Below are 18,221 nucleotides of genomic sequence, written 5' to 3'. Positions count from 1 at the left end.
GTTATGATTTTAAAATGTAGCAATGAAACATTGCTATGTTTGTAGGGAAGCAACTTTCTCCCGTCTCTCCTTTAAATTATGTATTTCAAAATTATAACCTATAGCTATAGATGAAGTGTTTTCGGGCAAATAGGAAGTAAGTTTCTCCATCTAGTGACTACATTAGATTCAACCAGAAGATCTTTGAAAAGCATTGACATGTATAGGCCTTACTGCCAAATGATATTCCATCTAGAGAGGAACCTGGGCATCAGTGTTTCATTTTAAGTACCTCAAGTGATTTTACCATGAAGCTAAAGATAAAACTCATTGGTTTAGTGAAAATAGAATTTAAGGGTTTGGTGTCATTCTTCTGAATACTAGGGGGACTTAAAAACAATTTTATTTCTCACAGTTTTATGGGCTGGAAGTCTAGATCAAGGTGTGGATGTTTTTCTTTTGAGACTTCTGTCCTTGACTTGAAGATAACCTCAGTTTTGCGATGTGCAAAAGGTCTTCCCATGTATATCCCTTTCCTGTGGAGTTTCTGCTCAAAATGTTAAAATAAGCTTATGTTAAAACCTTTCATGGTGCTGTAATGTCAGTGATAGATGTGTGCACAAGCTTTCCTGAAATGTTTTTAGAAATTATGTTTTTCTTTGTGTCTTCAGTGGGTTTGTTTTTGCCCTGTATTGAAGGCATTAGCAGAGTTGCAGACAGATAGTGTCTCATTCCATAAAGTGCCATCTAAGTCCTTGATACACTGTCTTTGGAATCAGTGCCAGAGAAAACTGAAATGTTGCGTAAGAAGTTGTACTTGCATATTTTCTTGGTATAGTCAATGGCTCGTGTGTCATCTGTTTATTACATCAAATGTTAATGAAACTAACTTTATTTTCCCTCAGCTTGCTACTTGCTGGGCTTACAGGCAGGTGCCACCACACCTGGTTTCTCCTTTCATTTATATAGCCATCTTCTGACCTGATTTACTTGCTGATATCAAATTTGCAGTTTTAATTCATGTTTTTCATGTCAAACAAATTACTTTTTTTTCCTCTTCTATTTGTAGGTTATGCAATGGTCTCTGCAAGATGGTTTATTCTTGAATTGGAGCTTTTTAAGACTGACAAATGCTGGTACTTCATCTTTTATAAGTGGACTATAATTTCTTTTCTGAAGACAACTACATAAGCAGACAAAATTGCAAAGATCTGCCCTGTGTCGAGTATGACAGCCACGACTCGTGGCTCTCCAGTTGGAGGGAATGACAACCAGGGCCAGGCTCCTGATGGCCAGTCTCAGCCCCCCCTCCAACAGAATCAGGTAGGATGTTGAAGGTACTAGTTCTACCTATGTTGGTATATTGATTCAGTATGGCACTGATGATGAAGTAGGTTCTCTGAATAATTTAAGAAGTAGCCATAAAATGATTATCTTTTTCAGAAAAATGAACATAGATTTTGCACATTAGCAAGTGGGTTTGTTTTTTTCTGGTACTGGGAATCAAACTCCAAACCTTATACTCGCCAGGCAGGTGCCATGCCACTGAGCTATATCCCCAGCAAAAATGCAAGTGTTGTAGTTAGTGATGTTTGAGTGTATGATTGATTTTTTTTTCTAGTATCTAATTATAAGTTTTTAGTTCACAGTAAAATTTTTTAATAAAAACACATAAGACTCAGATCATATTGCTAATGTTCAAATTTCAGTTTTGCATCATGCTACCTTTAAGACTTTAGTTCATTTATATCACCACTAAGCTTCATTTTCATCTGTACAGTGGGGATAATAATTATGTCACTATTTCATGGCATTGTTAATGAGCAAAAAGGGTAACAGATTTCTCTGTACTAGCCTTAAAACTCTTCAGGATCTTTATCCTTTGGATGAATTTATCTAAGGCTTCAGTACATTTTTCATTGATTGTATGAAAGATTTTTACTGGCAGAACCATCTGACTTGGGATATTTATTTGTGGAAAGGTTTTACTTGCAGATAGAACTTTTTTAGAAGTAATTTGCTTTTTTTCTATTTCTGTCTTTGATAAGTTGAGTGTTTCAAGGAATCTGTCCATTTCATCTAGATTGTCAAATTTGAGATACAGTTTATAGTATGTGTGCATACGTGCACGTATGCCTGCTGGGGATCAAATCTGGGGCCTTGCACATTCTACGCGTATATCCTACCACTGAAGCCCCTTGTCCCCAATGGTATCCTTTCAACTCTCTTTCAGTGTCTTGGGGTTTTAGTACTATATCCTTGTTTATTTCTGATAACTGCCCGTTTGTGTTCTGATTTTTTTTTTTTAGGGGTTCATGAATTTCAGTAAACCTTTTTTAAAAAACCCACTATTTTGGCTTTGCCCCACCCTTTTTTTACCCTTCTTTTTACTTATGTGAATTTGATTTCTGTTATTACTTAGAAGTTCAGATAATGATTTTAGCACTTTCTTATATGTATAGTTTTATATTGGAAAGTATTAAACTTAAGATAAACATTAAAAGTTTTTAAAAAATTTTTTTGTGAAGTAGCTCAGTGCTTAGAAGTAAATTAGTGGGGCTGGTGAGATGGCTCAGTGGTCTAAAGTACCTACATAGAACAAGCTTAGCAAAACACAGGGACCACGGTTCAATCCCCCAGCACCACATGCCAGCCAGCCCCGCCCCCTGGTGGGCTGAGCTGCCCTCCCCACACAAATAAATAAAGTTAAAAAAAAAAAAGAAGTAAATTAGTGGGGTGTGTATATGTGAGTCACAGATATGTTGCTGACAGTTGGTACATATTTTTGTGGAATCAGTACTACAGTTTAAAGGCAAAAGTGTTGTTATTGTGGACTATAAGTTCTTAAGGCCAGCCAAATAGCTCAGTGGATTAAAGCATCTGCAAGCAGGAGCAGGGGCTGGCCCCGGGCCTGCCATGACAGCACTACCCCTGGGGCATGTGGAGACCTCAGTTGAGACTGGGCATGGTTGTGCACGCCTGTAATCCTAGCTCTTGGGAGGCTGTAAACAGGCAGATCACTACGTCTGATCAAGTAGTGAGACCCTGAATACCTTGTAGACCTTTCCCTAAAATACATTAAATAAATAAGATTAGCATATTGAAATCAGTTATTTTGGAGTTTTGACACTTGAATTCTGTGCCTTGAGACTAGCTGTGTGGCACCTGTGCACTGTTTGCACCTCAAAAAAAGTTCACCAAAAAAAAAATACTAGCTGTCTTCATGCAAGCATTTACTTATGCAACTCTATTGATTGTATGACTACACAGTAGTTGCTTAAATGATAGGGAGAAGGGCTCTTTTGTAGGTTAGATTACTTTTCAAAGAGAAAGTGTCACTTTCAAAATTAAAAATAAGGATTATGGACTGGGGGTATAGCTCAATAGAGTATTTGCCTGATATGTGCAAGGTTCTGAGTTCACTTATCAATCCCATGAGGAATTAAACTATTATGATAGTTTATTTATATTACAATAGTTTATTTACATTATTATGAAAATACTATGTACATCTGAAATTGAGGAAAAGAGGTGTGTTAAAATAAGGAATGACAGAAATAAAAATTATTCCTGTTAGTTGAAAGATGTAATTTATTTGGAAGCTACAGTCATGTTAAGTTACTGTTGTTGGATAATAGTGTGAGAGTAGGGAAGCTACAGAAAAGTATTTTCTTTTTGCTTGTAATTTTAAAAGGTATAAATTACAAATTAATCTATAAATATGCTTCAGAGGTATACAATTTGTGTATCATGACAGGGCTCATTAGAAAGTATAAGCAGAGAATTGGTATAGATTAAGAACATAGACCTTGCAGTAGACCTTTAAATCCAGACTCCAGTGTTTGAGCTGTGTGTGATCTTTCTGTGTTTTCTCATCTACTACACAGTGGTAGAATATTTTGTTAGGCCGTTGAGGACTAACTGAAGATTTACAACATGTTTTTCAAAATTTGCAACACTAATACCTGTTGTTTGAATTACTGAATATTGCACATACTTCAAAGTAACTGAAATCTGTATATTTAATTTTTGAATCAAGACTTCATCGCCTGATTCTTCCAATGAAAATTCCCCGGCAACTCCACCAGATGAACAAGGTCAGGGTGATGCCCCACCACAGATTGAAGATGAGGAACCTGCATTTCCACATACTGACTTGGCAAAGTTGGATGATATGATCAATAGGTGAGTAGGTTTTGGTTTTAGTTTTACAGTGTATGTCATGTGTAAGAAAAACAACTCAAGTCTTTCAACATTGTGTCTCATAGTGGATGAGAAGAGCGAAAAAAATGTTAACAATAATCTTACTGCCACCACCATTGTCTCACATCTTAGCCACTGCTTAGTATTTTGGTTCTTAATGGATTTAATAAATGAAAGAGTTTTAGATTAATGATGCTTGCCAGGTGTGGTGGCAAATGCTTGTAATCCAAGCACTCAGGAGGCTGAGGCAGGAGGATCGTTGTGAATCCAAATCAGCCTGCGCTACAAAATGAGCTCAAGGCCAGCCTGAACTGCATGTGACCCTGTCTGAAAAGGACAAAAAAAAAGTATATCAGTTGATAAGGCTCTTGGTGTGTTTCTGAAGCAGGACTGGAACTGTTTGTGCCATTGCCTTTTAATAGAGTTTATGAAGCTTTTTTTTTCACTGGCAGGTTATTTACTAGATGACTTTTAATAACTTTGGAGTGGCCCCCAGGTTATGAGGAAACTGAGTTACTCAAAGCTTGCCCTTTGTGAACCCTGAGTGAAGCTTTAAGCTTCTGTTCAGGACAAGAAAAAGAAAAATAATAAGAATCACGATAAGGAGCCCCATATAGGTGTGTTCTTCCCTGGGTCCATGGGCTGGACAAGGGAGTGCTTGAGAAGTGTGACTGATGTATTCCCCTCCCCCCCAAGGAAAGTAATGAATACTCTTACAGACACTTGTTTTACCAAATTTTCTTCATTGTGTTTTCAGTATATACATAATGTCAAGGAAAATAACCTTTTGCATTTAAAATATGAATGACTACGTTATTAAAATAGATCTATATTATGTAGATAAGTTTCTTTTAATTTCCCTTTTTTGTACAGACAAAAGATTGTTGGTATAATTTTATACTTGTTATGGTCCCTCATTTCATTTATCTTATTTTTCTTTTTAATGTTAACTCATTAATTTTAGTGGTATATTAAAGAAGCTACCAGTACAGTGAATTATAATGAAAAACTGTATAAACATGTATGTGATAGCCCCTCTATAGCAGAGACATCAAAACAGAAGGTTGTATGGTTGCTTTGCAGTTTTACTGGTGGTTGGTGCTTGTTGGAAAAGTACTTCTTATCTAGGTAGAAAATGGCATATTGTCTTCAAGGGAAGAAAAATAAAATTTTTTAAAAATTAAAAATGATAACAAAGATAGATACATTTGTTTTTAATTATCCGGTAAGGAATGCTTTTTATTAAATTACAGGGAGTATTTTGTCAACCCTTAGGACAGATAAGGGATAAATGGAAGAAAGCTGTCTCTTCTAGGACACAGTGGGTAAATTGGGTGTTGGTTAGGAGAAAAGGGTAAGAAAAGTATGGGTGACTAGCTGGTTGGCCCAGGACTATGCTTAGCAAGAAAGTACCACTTGGGTAGAGGTTGCATCCCTATTTGAGGGAAAAGGGCCTCTGTGGAAACATGGAGGCTGCAGGCCCACCATGGCTCACTTAACCATCAAAAAAGTCAGTGAATTATAAAAAATTGGAGGCATAAATCACTTCCTTGCCTCTTAAAAATTTTGTTCTTTGTGAAGTTCAAGACATGTGTCTTCTAATCTGTCCTGAAATAACACTTTCCTTTGAACTTTCATAGTAAGCATCTATGATACATAATTAATTGATAATTTTATTTATTTATTTATTTCCTTATTTTTGCAGAACCAGGGATTGAACTCAGGCCCTTGTGCTTGCCAGGGAAGCACTTATTCCACTGAGCCATCTCCCCGGGTCCTAATTGATAATTATACTTCACTATATTGAAATGAATTTTATTCCCACTCTCATTGATGTATCTTTTGTTTGGTGGTATCTTTAAGAAATTCTGTTTGTAGAGACAATAGATGGTGTTAAGTTACACAAAGCACATTCTACCAACCTAGTTATTTTAATATAGTATTTTAGTGTTAATATTTTCACAGCAAGGTAAATAATTATAATTAGCAACTGACTCATAGTGCCTCTTATAGTCAAAACCAGTAAGCATCTTTTTATTTTATAAAAATTTAGGCCTCGATGGGTGGTTCCAGTTTTGCCGAAAGGGGAATTAGAAGTGCTTTTAGAAGCTGCTATTGATCTTAGTAAGAAAGGTAAGTTTTGATGTTGTCATACTTTCCATAACATACGCTGTAAAGGCAGACCCGGGACTCGAACCTATGACCTCTTGCTGTAGAGCCTAATGCGTAAACTGTTACGCTATCTCTCCGGCTTAAGATAATTTATCCGTATTAATAAACACTAGCTGTAGTTTATGAGATCTTTAAGAGTGTTTATGAACCCTGAAGTTAACACATTCGATTTGTGTATATTTGTATTTCTAAGGAGCAGATCTGTTGTTTAGTCCTATTAGTTATTAGTAAAGGGGTTGTCAGAGGTTTATTTTAAAACTAGGTCCCATCTGTTTTAGGGAGAATGATAATACATGAAAGAACATTTTATAGTTAAATACTCTACGTGATGGATTGGGTAGACTTCAGACATAGCTGGCTTTGTGTGTATGTGTTTATCCTGAGCCATTTCTGGTCTCAAAATATGCTGTTTAAATCTGCAGATTGTATACACTTGTCCTTTGTGAATCAAAGGATCTCTGTACCTAGAAGAACCTTCATCTGTGGTCCTTTGAATAAGGATTGCCATTGTATTAACATTGTGTTTTTAAATTACATTATGTGTAGTTTTTTTGGAAACAGGGTCTTGCTCTATATTTCAGTCTGGCTTCAAACTCACCATGTATCCCAGGCTGACCTTGAACTCATGGCAGTAGTGGATTACAAGTGTCCCACACCATACTCAGCTTCTACATGTGCTTTTATAAATGCTCGGAAATTATATGATCTTTTCCCCCTCTAAATAACTTGAAAGATGAGAATCTGTGTTTTAAAAAATTTTTAGCCAAGAGATAGCTCAGCAGCATAAGTGCCTGTATGGCAAGTGCAAGGTCCTGAGTTCGATCCCTGGTACTGCAGGGGGAAGAAAAAGCTAATACGAAGGAATCCAGTTTCTTTATATCCAGTTGCTCAGAAATATAACAGGAATTAATCTTGTCTTACATTATTTTGCTCTACTTTAGGTATAATTAAATTATCTTAGCAGAGAACTCTCATTTTTAAGACATCAGAGATTGAGATAAAAAGCAGTAACATTTCATTTTCTGAAATACGGTGCCATATGTGTTAGCTTTTTGCTGTAACAGATACCTCAGGTAATAAGCATGTAGCTCACTGCTTTGGAAGTTTTGTTCCATAATCTGTTGGCCCTAATGCTTTTTGGGCCCATGGTAAGACTGTGTGTCATCGTGCTGGGGCCTATATGGTAATGTTACCTCCTGGTGGCCAGAAAGTACAAGAGAGGGTGGGAGATAATGGGTGTCCCATGATTACCTCTGAAGGCATGCTTCTGTGTCCTAAGACTTTCCTCTAGTCAGTGGTGGTGAACTTATGAACAGGTGAAAGTTCTAAAAGGTTCATCAACACTGTTTTAGGCTCTGCCTCTTCAAGCTTACACTCCTTTTATAACTCTCAATAAATGCTGTAACAACTGGAGTGAATGATTGTAAGAATTAACATATTTGGTACATTGCTTGGACAAAGAAATTTTCCTTTATCTTGTAATAATTACTCTTTTAACATATTCCCTCCACCCTAAATGATCTGATGGAGCTATCCCATCCTACCCTGTCTCACTGCCTGATGGGACAAGCATGCTTGTACCACCAGTGGTTTATGCCACCCTATAGTGAGACCTAGCAAGTATGGCCCGGTTGTGAATGTTTTAGAGAGAAACGTGTCATTATGACATGTTAATCTTGTAAAAGTAACCAACTATGAAAGTTAACCAAATTATAATTGTTTTGTAATACTGAAATTTTGTTTATACATTTATTCACCAATTGAGCAGAGTTTTGAAAACGTCTGTGCTAGTCATATTCAAATTCCTGAAATTGAATATGAAAAGTAATAGGTAAGGACTGATACTGATACTTAATAGCATTGACATTCGGTGGATTTATATCCTTCCCTGTTTTTTTCCTAGGGCCATGTTTTATTTTAAACAAGGTTAAGCTTAAATGTCATCCCTATTGTATAATCAAAATCAAGCATGGCCAGGTTTGGTGTTGCACACTTCATGATCTCAAAACAATTCTGAAGCAGGAAGTTTGAAAGTGTGAGCCCTACCTGGGCAACTCAGCAAGACCCTGTCTCAAATTTTAAGGGGGGGCTAGGTATGCAGCTCAGTGCTGAGGTGTCTTAGGTTCAGTCCCTATGACTGGGTAGGGAATGGGACTCTAAATCCAATGATTTTTTGTTTTATCTTAAAGTGTTATGTATGTTCTTTGTGTTTGGTAGCGGATGGCTCTATTATCTTTTGAAATAAAATTAAGCAAAGATAGAAACATATACAGAGACTAATAACAATGATAGTTCACAACCATTTTGAGTTGAAGATCCAGTGTCATAAAATTTAATGGTTTTAATTAGCATTACTAGGTTTAGTGTATTTTTACATAATTAAATATTTTAACAGATTCATCTTATTTCCATAAACTTACAAAATAGTGTGAGGATATGGGTACTAAATGGGTGATTTATGAACAAGAGAAAAATTTTTTAAAGTTGTGAATGTTTTTAAGGTTTATTTTCAGTTAGTAAAATGTTGTGAAGTATTTAGATTCCTCATCACATGCTATTGGCAACCATTTTGAGTTGAAGATCCAGTGTCATAAAATTTAATGTTTTTAATTATCATTACTAGGTTCAATGCATTTTTACATAATGAAATATTTTGAATTTTTGTTGATTTTTTTTTTCTTTGTGAGTCATGTTACCTTTTGACATACAGTATATATAGAAAGTTTGAAATGGTAATAACTTGACAGTATTTTGCCTTTTGCATAATCTAAGGCCTTCCAATTTACTCTGCATCTGTGACCTATCATTGAATAGTTTGAAGTTATATTTTTATATAATTTGATATTGTAAAACAAGTAGAGAAATGTAGTGTTAAAGTTTTTCTCTCTTTTTTTTGTAGGCCTTGATGTTAAAAGTGAAGCATGTCAGCGATTTTTTCGAGATGGGCTAACAATATCGTTCACTAAAATCCTTACAGATGAAGCAGTGAGTGGCTGGAAGTTTGAAATTCATGTAAGTCCTACATTTGACTTTAAAAGATCAGATTTACATAGCAGTCTCTAGGGTAAAAAGGAGATGGTTGGAATTGAGTGTGTTCACTTACATTTTGGTCCGTTTTATACATACAAATCAATTAAAGGCAGCACAGTCATTAAGAATGAACATGAGACAGGTATGGTAATGCCTGTATTCCCAGTATTTAGGAGGCTGAGGCAGGAGGATTGTCCTGACTTCAGGGCCAGCCTGGACTACATTAGCAAGACCTTGTCTCAGAAAAAGGCATGAGATTTATAGTAAAGAAACTTAAGTTTAATATGTCTTCTGGGTTTGCAAGGCATATGTGACCTTAGACAAGTCACATTTCATAGAAGATATGATGCTGTCAGTTGTTTAATGCACTCTTATTTTATATACCATTAAGAATGAAAACCACCCAAAATAGAGAATGTAACACACACACATTTGAGACACCAGAAAGGTTAGTGTGAAGGTGAATGGAAGGTATGCTCGTCATGAACAAAGGGACAACAAAGAAACTTGTATGTTTCAACTTTGGCATGTGGTACAAGGGAAAAAATGATCTAAAAATTGAAATCATTAGCCAAAGTGTATATAATATTAAAAGTGATCTCAGATGAGTATTGACCTGAAGTGACTTACTTGTAAACCCAGATCTGTATGAACATTTTAGTAATTCATTGATTATTTAAAAAAAGGTCAGATTTCAAAAATCTTAGAAAATAATTGTGTACTAGGCTTTTAAGTGTTGTAATTTGTCCAAGTCTCTGTTTCTTGTTTTTCTGTGGAAATGATCATCAGTTGTAAAGCAACTGATTTTTGTCATCTCTGAACTATTTCCCAGGTGTGATCATGGTATAAAAATCTTCTGATTTACTGTGTTACACCATAAGTTGATCAAAAACTAGTGAATGTTTAAAATTTTTATTACAAGACACATTGCCATTAATCCCCATCAAAATACTCAGATTTCAAATACATTCTTGGCAGTGTCTTTTACTGTAATAATCTTTAATTTTTTTAAAAAATATTCACTATTTTGATCAACTCATGTATAATAGATTAAATTATAGGCTTAGAAATAGAAAGTTTGGGCTGGGCAAGGTGGCACACGTCTATAATCCCAGCACTTGGAAGGCTGAAGCAGGGAGGATCACCATGAGTTCAAGGCCAGCCTGAACTACATAGGGGGAGACCCTGTCTCTCCAAAATGGGGTGGGGATAGTTTCAAAGTGTTGCTGTTGAAGATAGTGAATGTACTCCATCTTGGGTAATTGATATACTTAGATTTTAGAGTTGTTGCCTATGTTATACAAATTTTTTAAAAAAGATAATTGATATTTATGGGTATAAGGCAAAAATTGATAATTTATAACACCTGCTTTGTTTTTTTAGGCTCTAAGAAATAGCTTTGGAAAGTAGGTACCATTATAAAACATGAAGTAAATGCTAATGTGTCTTTCATTTGATTCCAATACCATCAAATTCAATATAATTGAAATGAAAAATTGGGAAGTCGTTATTATAAGATAACCTTATAAGATAATTGTTTGAAATTGCAATGTTTTGATATTCTAAACACCTTTCTCCCATGTATAACAGAGATGTATTATTAATAATACTCATCGGCTAGTGGAGCTATGTGTGGCCAAGCTGTCCCAAGACTGGTTTCCACTTCTAGAACTTCTTGCCATGGCCTTAAATCCTCATTGCAAATTTCATATCTACAATGGTACACGTCCATGTGAATCAGTTTCTTCAAGTGTTCAGTTGCCTGAAGATGAACTCTTTGCTCGTTCTCCAGACCCTCGATCACCAAAAGTGTGTTGGTTTGTTATATTCAAAATTAAATCTTGCAGTTGTTTTCCTCTGCCACAAATCTTTCAGTAATCTGAACCTCCTGTTAACATGCTGAAAAATTATTCTTAAAGAGATTCTGCTTAATTTTGTGTTAATGGATTTTTTTTACACCAAAGCTATAGTATTTAGTTTCTACTACTACAGAGTTTTTCTGTATTGAAATAAAGTCTTAATGATCAAATTTACTTTGGAATTCATACGAAAATAGGTGGAATGAGGAACCTTTTTGCATAGCTATAACATTGTAGTTCAGTTCACATATAGTTAGTACCAAGTGTTTGCTGCCCAACATCTTTGAAAATAGTCACCATTTGGGTTAAGATAGAGCAGATCATATTTTTCCATTGTAAAAAGAGTAAGGTAAGGGATTGATTGTTTGATTAAAGATCTCAAGTATTGATCTGTAAGGCCATGATCATTTTTCACATTCTAAGATTTAATTACAAAACAAATATATCCTGTAAATGCATATCACCAAGGTAAATTTTTAGAAATTATAAAGCAATAATACATTAGTAAAAGTATAATTTAAATTTGCTTGTATCAGTGTAAAACAGATTAGCTTTTATAAATCATTTTACTGTGCACTTAAATGTTTTCTTATATTTCTTTTAGCTGGGTGTGGTACCAGCACTTGGGAGGCTGAGGCGGAAAGATCTCAGAGTTCAAATCCAGCCTGAACTGCATAGTAAAAACCCTGCCTCAAAAAGATGTTTCTTTTGATAAATATTAATCTATAATTTTAAAATTTTAGAAGTTAGGGAGATATTTTTAGTATTGTGAATCTTGTAGTCTTCTAACCAGCCAGAAAAATTTGAAGTCATATACAATGCTGGTTTTATTTTTTTAAAACCTGATTATCAAAAAGGTGCTGAATTTAGAGATGACATTTTCTGCTGTTTACCTGTTCATATTGTTGCCACTAGGTGGCTTACTTTTGCTGGAGTGGGTCAGATTAATATGAAAACAAAACTCCAGAATCCCCAAAATTAAAACTTTCAAGCCAGGTGCAGTGGCCATGCCTGTAATCCCAGCACGCAGGAGGATTGTTGCAATAAGACAAGCCTGGGCTATAAAATGAGCCTGTCTCAAAAAGATAAAAAGAAAAAAAATTTTACTTAGTCTATACCCATATTTTTTTCCTGAACTACTGAGGATTGAACCCAGGGCCTCATGCATATAAGGCAAGTGCTCTATAACTGAGTTATATCCTTAACCATTCTATGTATTTTTGTCAGGGTCTTGGTAAGTTATCTAGGATAGACTCAAACTTGGGTTCCTCTTGCCTCCACCTCCCAAATAACTGTAATTACAAGCATGCAGTACCTTGCCTAGCTTTTCTGAAAATTAAGAGATATATTTGGCAGAATTTTCCAACTACATTGTGTTCTTAGATGTATATGAGCACTGAGATAAAATGAACCAAAGGAAATGTAAATGCCCATAATTTTTTTCTTATTCTCCAGTGGTGGTAAAGGTTGAACATCCTGTATTTAAAATGTGTAAAACCATACATATTTCAGATTTGGGATTTTTTTCAGATTTTGAAATAATTATACATAAATGATTCCTCGGTTGTATTTCCCTAATCCAAAATTTTGAACTATATCATTGTTCACCTTTTTGAGTTTTTTTGGATTTTGAACCATACTACTTAATCCCCTAGAACCCCGAAGAGTTCTGGGTAGGTCTTTTACTTTTTCTTTACAGTGCAAATGTCTACACCCTCCCCATTAAACCTTATGGACTCAGTGTTTGAGCCTTGATGAAACTAAAATTGTCAGGGTTATCTAAGAGAATGAGTTGTCTGACTGTGTGGTAGCATCTCCTCTGCCTGCAACCTCCCGCCAAGATCTTTGAAGATATTTATATAAGCTTTTATTCAAAATGTTAAAAATTTGATTGAAATAAAAGGTCTCAGGTAAAATTCACCTATACTAACTTTAAAAAAAGGGAACTTTAATAGTATCATAAAACTACATTTAGAGAATATGACAAGCTATAAGGCTGTGTTCATTTTTATATAAAGCAATTGGTCTACCCCTTCCAGTCTTAATAACTTAGATCCAGATAAGGAAAACTTGTTTGCCACTGTTGAAGCTAGCTTATTAACTACATTTCAATGAGAAGCACTCAGAATTCTTTTTTTCTCTTCTTTTTCTTTTTCTTTTTTCTTTCTTTCTTTCTTTATTTCTTTCTTTTTTTTTTTTTTTTTTTTTGGTTTTGGGGTTCAATCTCAGGACCTTGTGATTGCCAGGCAGGTGCTTAAGCCGCTGAGCTATCTCCACAGCCCCAGAATTCCTAATTACATAAACATATGCCATCTGAAGAACTTACAGGAAGAGTAACTTTCAACTGTATGTACACATGCTATTGTGATACGTATATCACAGAACTACTTGTATTTTTTTAGAATTTCTGAATCCCAAAAGGGTTCTGGTGAATTAAGTACTCAGAATTTTGCTTTGAATGAGCTTTACCAAATAAAAAGGTAAAAAATAATGCACTTATGTTGAAATATAGTAGGGGACTTAGTAGAAAATTTAGTTGGTTTAGATTATCATAAAATTAATAGTTACCATATTTTCTTAAAACATATTAACAGTAAAACTTCTCATTTTTTCTCATTCCTAGACTTTTGTTTTAAACAACTGTAGAATTATTCTTAAGGCATAATAGAGAATCTGCCTCTTACCCCATGTTGTTTCTTCAGTTTCTGTGATGTAGCCTAGTAGAGGAAGGTTGTCTTAGGTACATTAGGTATATTTAATACTCACATAACCTTTTAATTAATCTTAAAGTTTTCCACATATACATGCTTTTAAATATACTATTGCCTATTCCACCTGTGTTGTACTCTTTGAGTTATTGCTCTTAACGATGTTGAAAGACAATCTGTAGTATTGTACACTGCTAGTTCTAAGGTAAGAACTAGGTACATTCATAAAAGTTAGCAGAAGTATCAAACAGCATATTCTTAAGTATGAGTATGGAGAGGTAATGATACTAGGGGTTTGTGGATAGTTTCTTTTTTCCTTTCAGCAGTAGAATAGAACCCAGAACCCTGTGCGTGTTAGGCAAGTCTTCTACCATCAGGAGTTAGTTTATAATTTTTTTTATTTATTGCGGTACCAGGGATTGAACTCAGGACCCTGAGCTTTCCAGGCAGGCGCTTATTCTACTGAGCTATCTCCCTGGCCCAAGAAATCTTAATATTTCCAATTATAATAAGAAGTGGATTTAAGATTCACTGTGCTATTTACTAAGAAGTAGCTTTTCTTTATTATTTGAAGTCTTCTTAATTATTTTAAGACAGAGTGCTTTTCATATAGAAGGTGTTCTTACGATGGGATCATTGAAATAAAAGTGCAGTTCCTAATTCAGTTCACCAACTGTATTGATGTGAACAGAGGTGTACCCCGGTGATCTAATCTGTACTTGCTACTGAGCTGCTTCTGTCTCACAGGTGGGATTAGTGTTAGCAAAATGCAGCATTTTCAAGTTTTTTCAAAAATAGTTTGACATAGTTTGAATTTATTATTTCTAGCATGTATCGATCAAGATAGTACTATTTTCCTCCTATAAGCAGGAAGTTAATTGTAACTAAATATATTGCAGGGCTGGCTAGTGGATCTTCTCAACAAATTTGGCACTTTAAATGGGTTCCAGATATTACATGATCGATTTATTAATGGATCAGCATTGAATGTTCAAATAATTTCAGCCCTTATTAAGTAAGTAATGTTTTAAGTGAATGTTCATTGTACTATTGAAATTAGAATATTACTGCTTGATTTTAAAAATTGAGTCATTCAAGTTTGGGTTAAGTAATAAATTCTCAAGACTTTAGTTTTAATTAAGAAATTGAGTCTTACAAGTTTCACATCTTTCTTCATTGCAGACCATTTGGACAGTGCTATGAGTTTCTCACTCTTCATACAGTTAAAAAATACTTTCTTCCAATAATAGAAATGGTTCCACAGTTTTTAGAAAATCTAACTGATGAAGAACTGAAAAAAGAAGCAAAGAATGAAGCTAAAAATGATGCTCTTTCCATGATTATTAAATCTTTGAAGAATTTAGCTTCAAGGGTTCCAGGACAAGAAGAAACTGTAAAAAACTTAGAAATATTTAGGTTAAAAATGATACTTAGGTAAGTGAAAATTCTATTTCTTGAAATAGCCATGTGTATAGATTTTAAGTATCATGCTTACCACTAAATTTCTTTTATAGATTATTGCAAATTTCTTCTTTCAATGGAAAGATGAATGCACTGAATGAAGTTAATAAGGTGATATCTAGTGTATCCTACTACACCCATCGGCATGGTAATCCCGAAGAGGAAGAGTGGCTTACAGCTGAACGAATGGCAGTATGTTTTTTGCTTTTGTCTTTTTAGTAAATGTTTGTTTATTAACAAACATTTGGTTTTTTTTTTGTCTTTTTAATAAATAAGAATCTACTTAAGACAAAATGTTAGAATAATTTGACATTGCCATGTTATTGTATTTTAAGAAGTTTTATCTGGGGCTGGTGAGATGGCTCAGTGGTCTAAAGCACCTACTTAGAACAAGCTTAGCAAATCAGAGGGACCACGGTTCAATCCCCCAGCACCACATGCCAGCCAGCCCTGCCCCCTGGTGGGCTGAGCTGGCCACACACACACACACACACACACAAATAAAATTTAAAAAGAAAAGTTTTATCTACATTTGAAATTTTAAAAATTAAGCTTTAATAGCTGGGGCATGTATACTTTTCATGCATTTTGGGGCCTACTTTTTATCTCACTAAGATGAATACTGTGAAAACTATATATTTTTGTGTTTCTAATCTATGAAGCATTCCTTTATGTACCAAATTGGGTGTTAAGAAATTGTGATTTTTCTTGATTTTAGTGTATTTTGATAAATTATTCTGAAATTTCTTTTAATAGTATAAACAGTATTTTTAGAGACAACTTCTGTTTTAGATTTGCTTTAAAACAAATTTTTATGTTACATTTAGGAATGGATACAGCAGAACAATATTTTATCCATAGTCTTGCGAGATAGTCTTCACCAACCACAGTATGTAGAGAAGCTAGAGAAGATTCTTCGTTTTGTCATCAAAGAAAAAGCTCTGACCTTGCAAGATCTTGATAATATTTGGGCAGCACAGGTAAGGAACTTAAGATGATGGTTAGTTTATACCTGGATCCCCCACCCCTGGTACGGGGGATTAAACTCAGGACCCTGTTCTTGCAAGGCAGGCGCTTACTCTACTGAGCTATCTCCCCAGCCTGTTGGTTAGTTTTTAAATGAAAGCTGCTAAAAACTAAAATGTAGTAATCATGAAATGGAATACAAGCTTGTGTTGACTTAAAATATTCAGATGCTTGTTATATTTACAGAAATCTGCCAAGAAACTCTTCAAAATAGCGAGTAATGTTTTTCAAGATACTTTTTTTTAATTTGGCAAAGGTTGTAGTTTGTAGGTAGTTGTAAATAAGTAACCTGGCCTGGTGGTGAATGCCTGAAATCCCAGCACTCAGAAGGTAAGGCTGGAGGAATAAGACTCTGCCCACCAAACACACACACACTCTCTCTCTCTCTCTCTCTCTCTCTCTCTCCCCCCATATATATGAATATGTATCAAGAGATTTGGGGTTTTTTTGTAGATCTAATAAAAAGAAACCATCAGTTTCAGAGTTAAATCTTTTTCTTTTTAAATAAAGACCACAGTAATGATTTAGTCTATGGTTCGAGTTTTAGAACCCTGTTTTTCTTTGGAACCTTAGTTGGGAATCCTATTTTTCTTTGGAACTTTCTTTTTCTATTTACAATATTAAAATTGGTATGTTAAATTCCATAAACTATAATAATGGCTCATGTGATCTACTAACATATACACACTAACTGATTTAGAATTGCCAGGGTTTCAATTTAAAGCATTTGTAATATTGGGAATTTTTCAATGCCAGATACAGTGGTACAAACCTATAATCCCAGCAATTGGGAAGCTGAGGCAGGAGGATTCCTATGAGTTTAAGGCCAGCTACATAGAAAGTTGAAGTATCAGCTTAACTGCCAGCAAGACCTTCTTTGAAAAAACGAAAAAAAACTTATTTAGGGATTTTAGGTTATATGGTTAAATGAGAAAAGTCGAAATAACTTCATAGTTTTTGGCAGTGAATATGCCACTGTTGTTTTTGTTTCTCAATAGGCAGGGAAACATGAAGCCATTGTGAAGAATGTACATGATCTACTGGCAAAATTGGCATGGGATTTTTCACCTGAACAACTTGATCATCTTTTTGATTGCTTTAAGGTAATTTTTAGCAAGCAAAGTCATTATCATTTTATTTTAAATAGAAGTAATTCATTAGGTTTGTGAATTTTTCTTAGCCTATAAATAAGTAAAACACAAATCCTGTTACATACTCTTTGGTGACTTTGTCATTGTTTTCCAGTAAGAACTTGATTTAATTTTGTAATACATTATAATATCCCCACTTATGTTATTTTCCCATTGCTGAGACAAAATGCTTGACACCCAAAGTAAAAGAAGGGAAGATTTACTTCAGCTCAGTTTGTAGAGGATTTGGTTCATAGGTGGCTGGCTCAAAAATAGGGTAGCATGACTGAAGACTATAGCAGAGAAAGAACATTTTATGTCAGGCAAAAGGCAACAAGGCAGCAAGCTACAAATGACCATAGCAGTCCTCTTTCTGTCCCTTATGTTCTATCCAGGCTACATGCAGTTAGGGCAGGTAGCACTCACACCCAGGGTGGGCCTTCCCATCATCTCCCAGAAGTCTGCCAAACCAATCAGTGAACTAGTTCAGTAATCACACATCCTTGATCTCAGCATCAAACACTCTAGAGCCAGCCACTTCTGAAAGGCCCCACCTGTGACCAACCACATGAGTCACATCTATACAAAAGCCTTTCTAAATGAGGAATCTCATTCCCTTTCAGAATTTAGGTTATGAATTTGTGTTTATTTCC

General features: G+C 34.9%; 1 protein-coding gene across 1 annotated transcript in view; it reads left to right on the top strand.

Annotated features, from left to right (window-relative positions):
- Usp9x (ubiquitin specific peptidase 9, X-linked) overlaps positions 1 to 18,221 on the top strand; it is a 152,926-nt gene that overhangs the window by 28,125 nt on the left and 106,580 nt on the right. The window contains exons 2-11 of the mRNA XM_004645592.2: positions 1,049 to 1,302; positions 4,019 to 4,164; positions 6,236 to 6,315; positions 9,254 to 9,366; positions 10,975 to 11,193; positions 14,851 to 14,966; positions 15,134 to 15,385; positions 15,466 to 15,604; positions 16,240 to 16,392; positions 17,437 to 17,541. Of these exons, the coding sequence (XP_004645649.1) occupies positions 1,207 to 1,302; positions 4,019 to 4,164; positions 6,236 to 6,315; positions 9,254 to 9,366; positions 10,975 to 11,193; positions 14,851 to 14,966; positions 15,134 to 15,385; positions 15,466 to 15,604; positions 16,240 to 16,392; positions 17,437 to 17,541 (1,419 nt within the window). The 5' untranslated portion in view covers positions 1,049 to 1,206. The remainder of the gene's footprint in view (positions 1 to 1,048; positions 1,303 to 4,018; positions 4,165 to 6,235; positions 6,316 to 9,253; positions 9,367 to 10,974; positions 11,194 to 14,850; positions 14,967 to 15,133; positions 15,386 to 15,465; positions 15,605 to 16,239; positions 16,393 to 17,436; positions 17,542 to 18,221) is intronic.

The sequence above is a fragment of the Octodon degus genome, unplaced genomic scaffold (genome assembly GCF_000260255.1).
Source record: "Octodon degus isolate 3935 unplaced genomic scaffold, OctDeg1.0 scaffold00232, whole genome shotgun sequence".
Taxonomy (NCBI): Eukaryota; Metazoa; Chordata; class Mammalia; order Rodentia; family Octodontidae; genus Octodon; species Octodon degus.
This window is presented reverse-complemented; position numbering and strand designations above follow the sequence as displayed.